Consider the following 1,163-nt stretch of genomic DNA (forward strand, 5'->3'; position numbering starts at 1 on the left):
GTGCCACAATGAGGGCCCAGAATTCATAACATTTTCAACTTAAATCAAAGGTGGGCTTATAAAAAATTAGTGAAAGGAAGATATATTTTAACCCCCCCCCCCACCACCACCTTGAGTCATTGATTCACATCTGTCCACTGAAAGTAGGAAGCAATATAAGTATTAACATTGTGGGCCCTCCTGGTGGCACAACGGGTAAGGACGCAGCACTGCAAGCCGGCCCCAGCTTCTCGGGTGCCAGTTCGATCCCTAGCCCTAGAGGCAAGGCAGACCCCTCCTGCTCCCCGCTGCTCTCCTCAGCAGTGTATTTCAGTAGATCCGCCTGTTCTGCTCCCCACTCTGTCTCTGGTGAATCCTCTCACCCCTGCACCTCTGGCTTGTACCCCAGTTCTGTATGCATAAATAAATAATAAATCTTTAAAAAAGAAATACCGACATCGTTGAGCAAACTTGTGTCTCTTGGAGGGGAAGAATTAGCACCATCTGACATTTAAAGGCCAGAGCTCGCGCCGAATAAGGGTGCAAGGCCAACATGTGTCCCTTTGAGGTGGGTCAGCTCAGCAGTGGGTGAAGAAAAGTGAACTTTGTGTTGTAGCTACTCCACCGAAGGAGGGTTTCTCCCCGCTGGCAAACAAAAAAAACTAAGCAAGTTGACCGATCTGGCCAAAGGTGGTGACTGGGAGGCGGGAGCTGGGTCCCGGGGGCCCCTCTCAGCAGTGCACGTCTGTGTACGTGGGAGCTTTTTCACTAGGAAGCTCTGAGACAAGAATGAATATTCAACAACCACTGAAGTATTCATTGCTCACCATTAAACAATTAAATACTCAGCGATTCTGAAAACGAGGGAGCAGCGCCCCTCGGCTCTCTGCAGGTCCGCACAGGAGCGCCTCACCGTGCGCCTTCCCTGACCGTGAGCCTTCGCCAGAAGACGGACTTCCGAGTCCCGGATCAAATACCGAAAGCGGGCCTCGGCCTTTCCGTTACCTCCACAGCCGACCTCGTCGTCGCCAGCGATGCAGTCCACCTCCCCGTCACACCTGCGCTGGCTTGGGAGGCACACGCCGGACTTGCACCAGAACGCCTGGCCCCGGCACCCTGCCACGGAGGAGACAAGTGCTTTTGCACCCCCAGTCGAAGGAGTTGGGGTCTGAAATGTTCACTGG

The 1,163-nt window shown here is 53.3% G+C and overlaps 1 protein-coding gene across 1 annotated transcript in view; it reads right to left on the reverse strand.

The window, feature by feature from the left end:
- Nucleotides 1-1,163, reverse strand: part of CFI (complement factor I) — a 24,462-nt gene that overhangs the window by 11,600 nt on the left and 11,699 nt on the right. The window contains exon 5 of the mRNA XM_004686473.2: nucleotides 985-1,095. Coding sequence (XP_004686530.1) covers nucleotides 985-1,095 — 111 coding nt within the window. The remainder of the gene's footprint in view (nucleotides 1-984; nucleotides 1,096-1,163) is intronic.

The sequence above is a fragment of the Condylura cristata genome, unplaced genomic scaffold, assembly GCF_000260355.1.
Source record: "Condylura cristata isolate star-nosed mole 26May11 unplaced genomic scaffold, ConCri1.0 scaffold00021, whole genome shotgun sequence".
In the NCBI taxonomy this organism is placed as follows: Eukaryota; Metazoa; Chordata; class Mammalia; order Eulipotyphla; family Talpidae; genus Condylura; species Condylura cristata.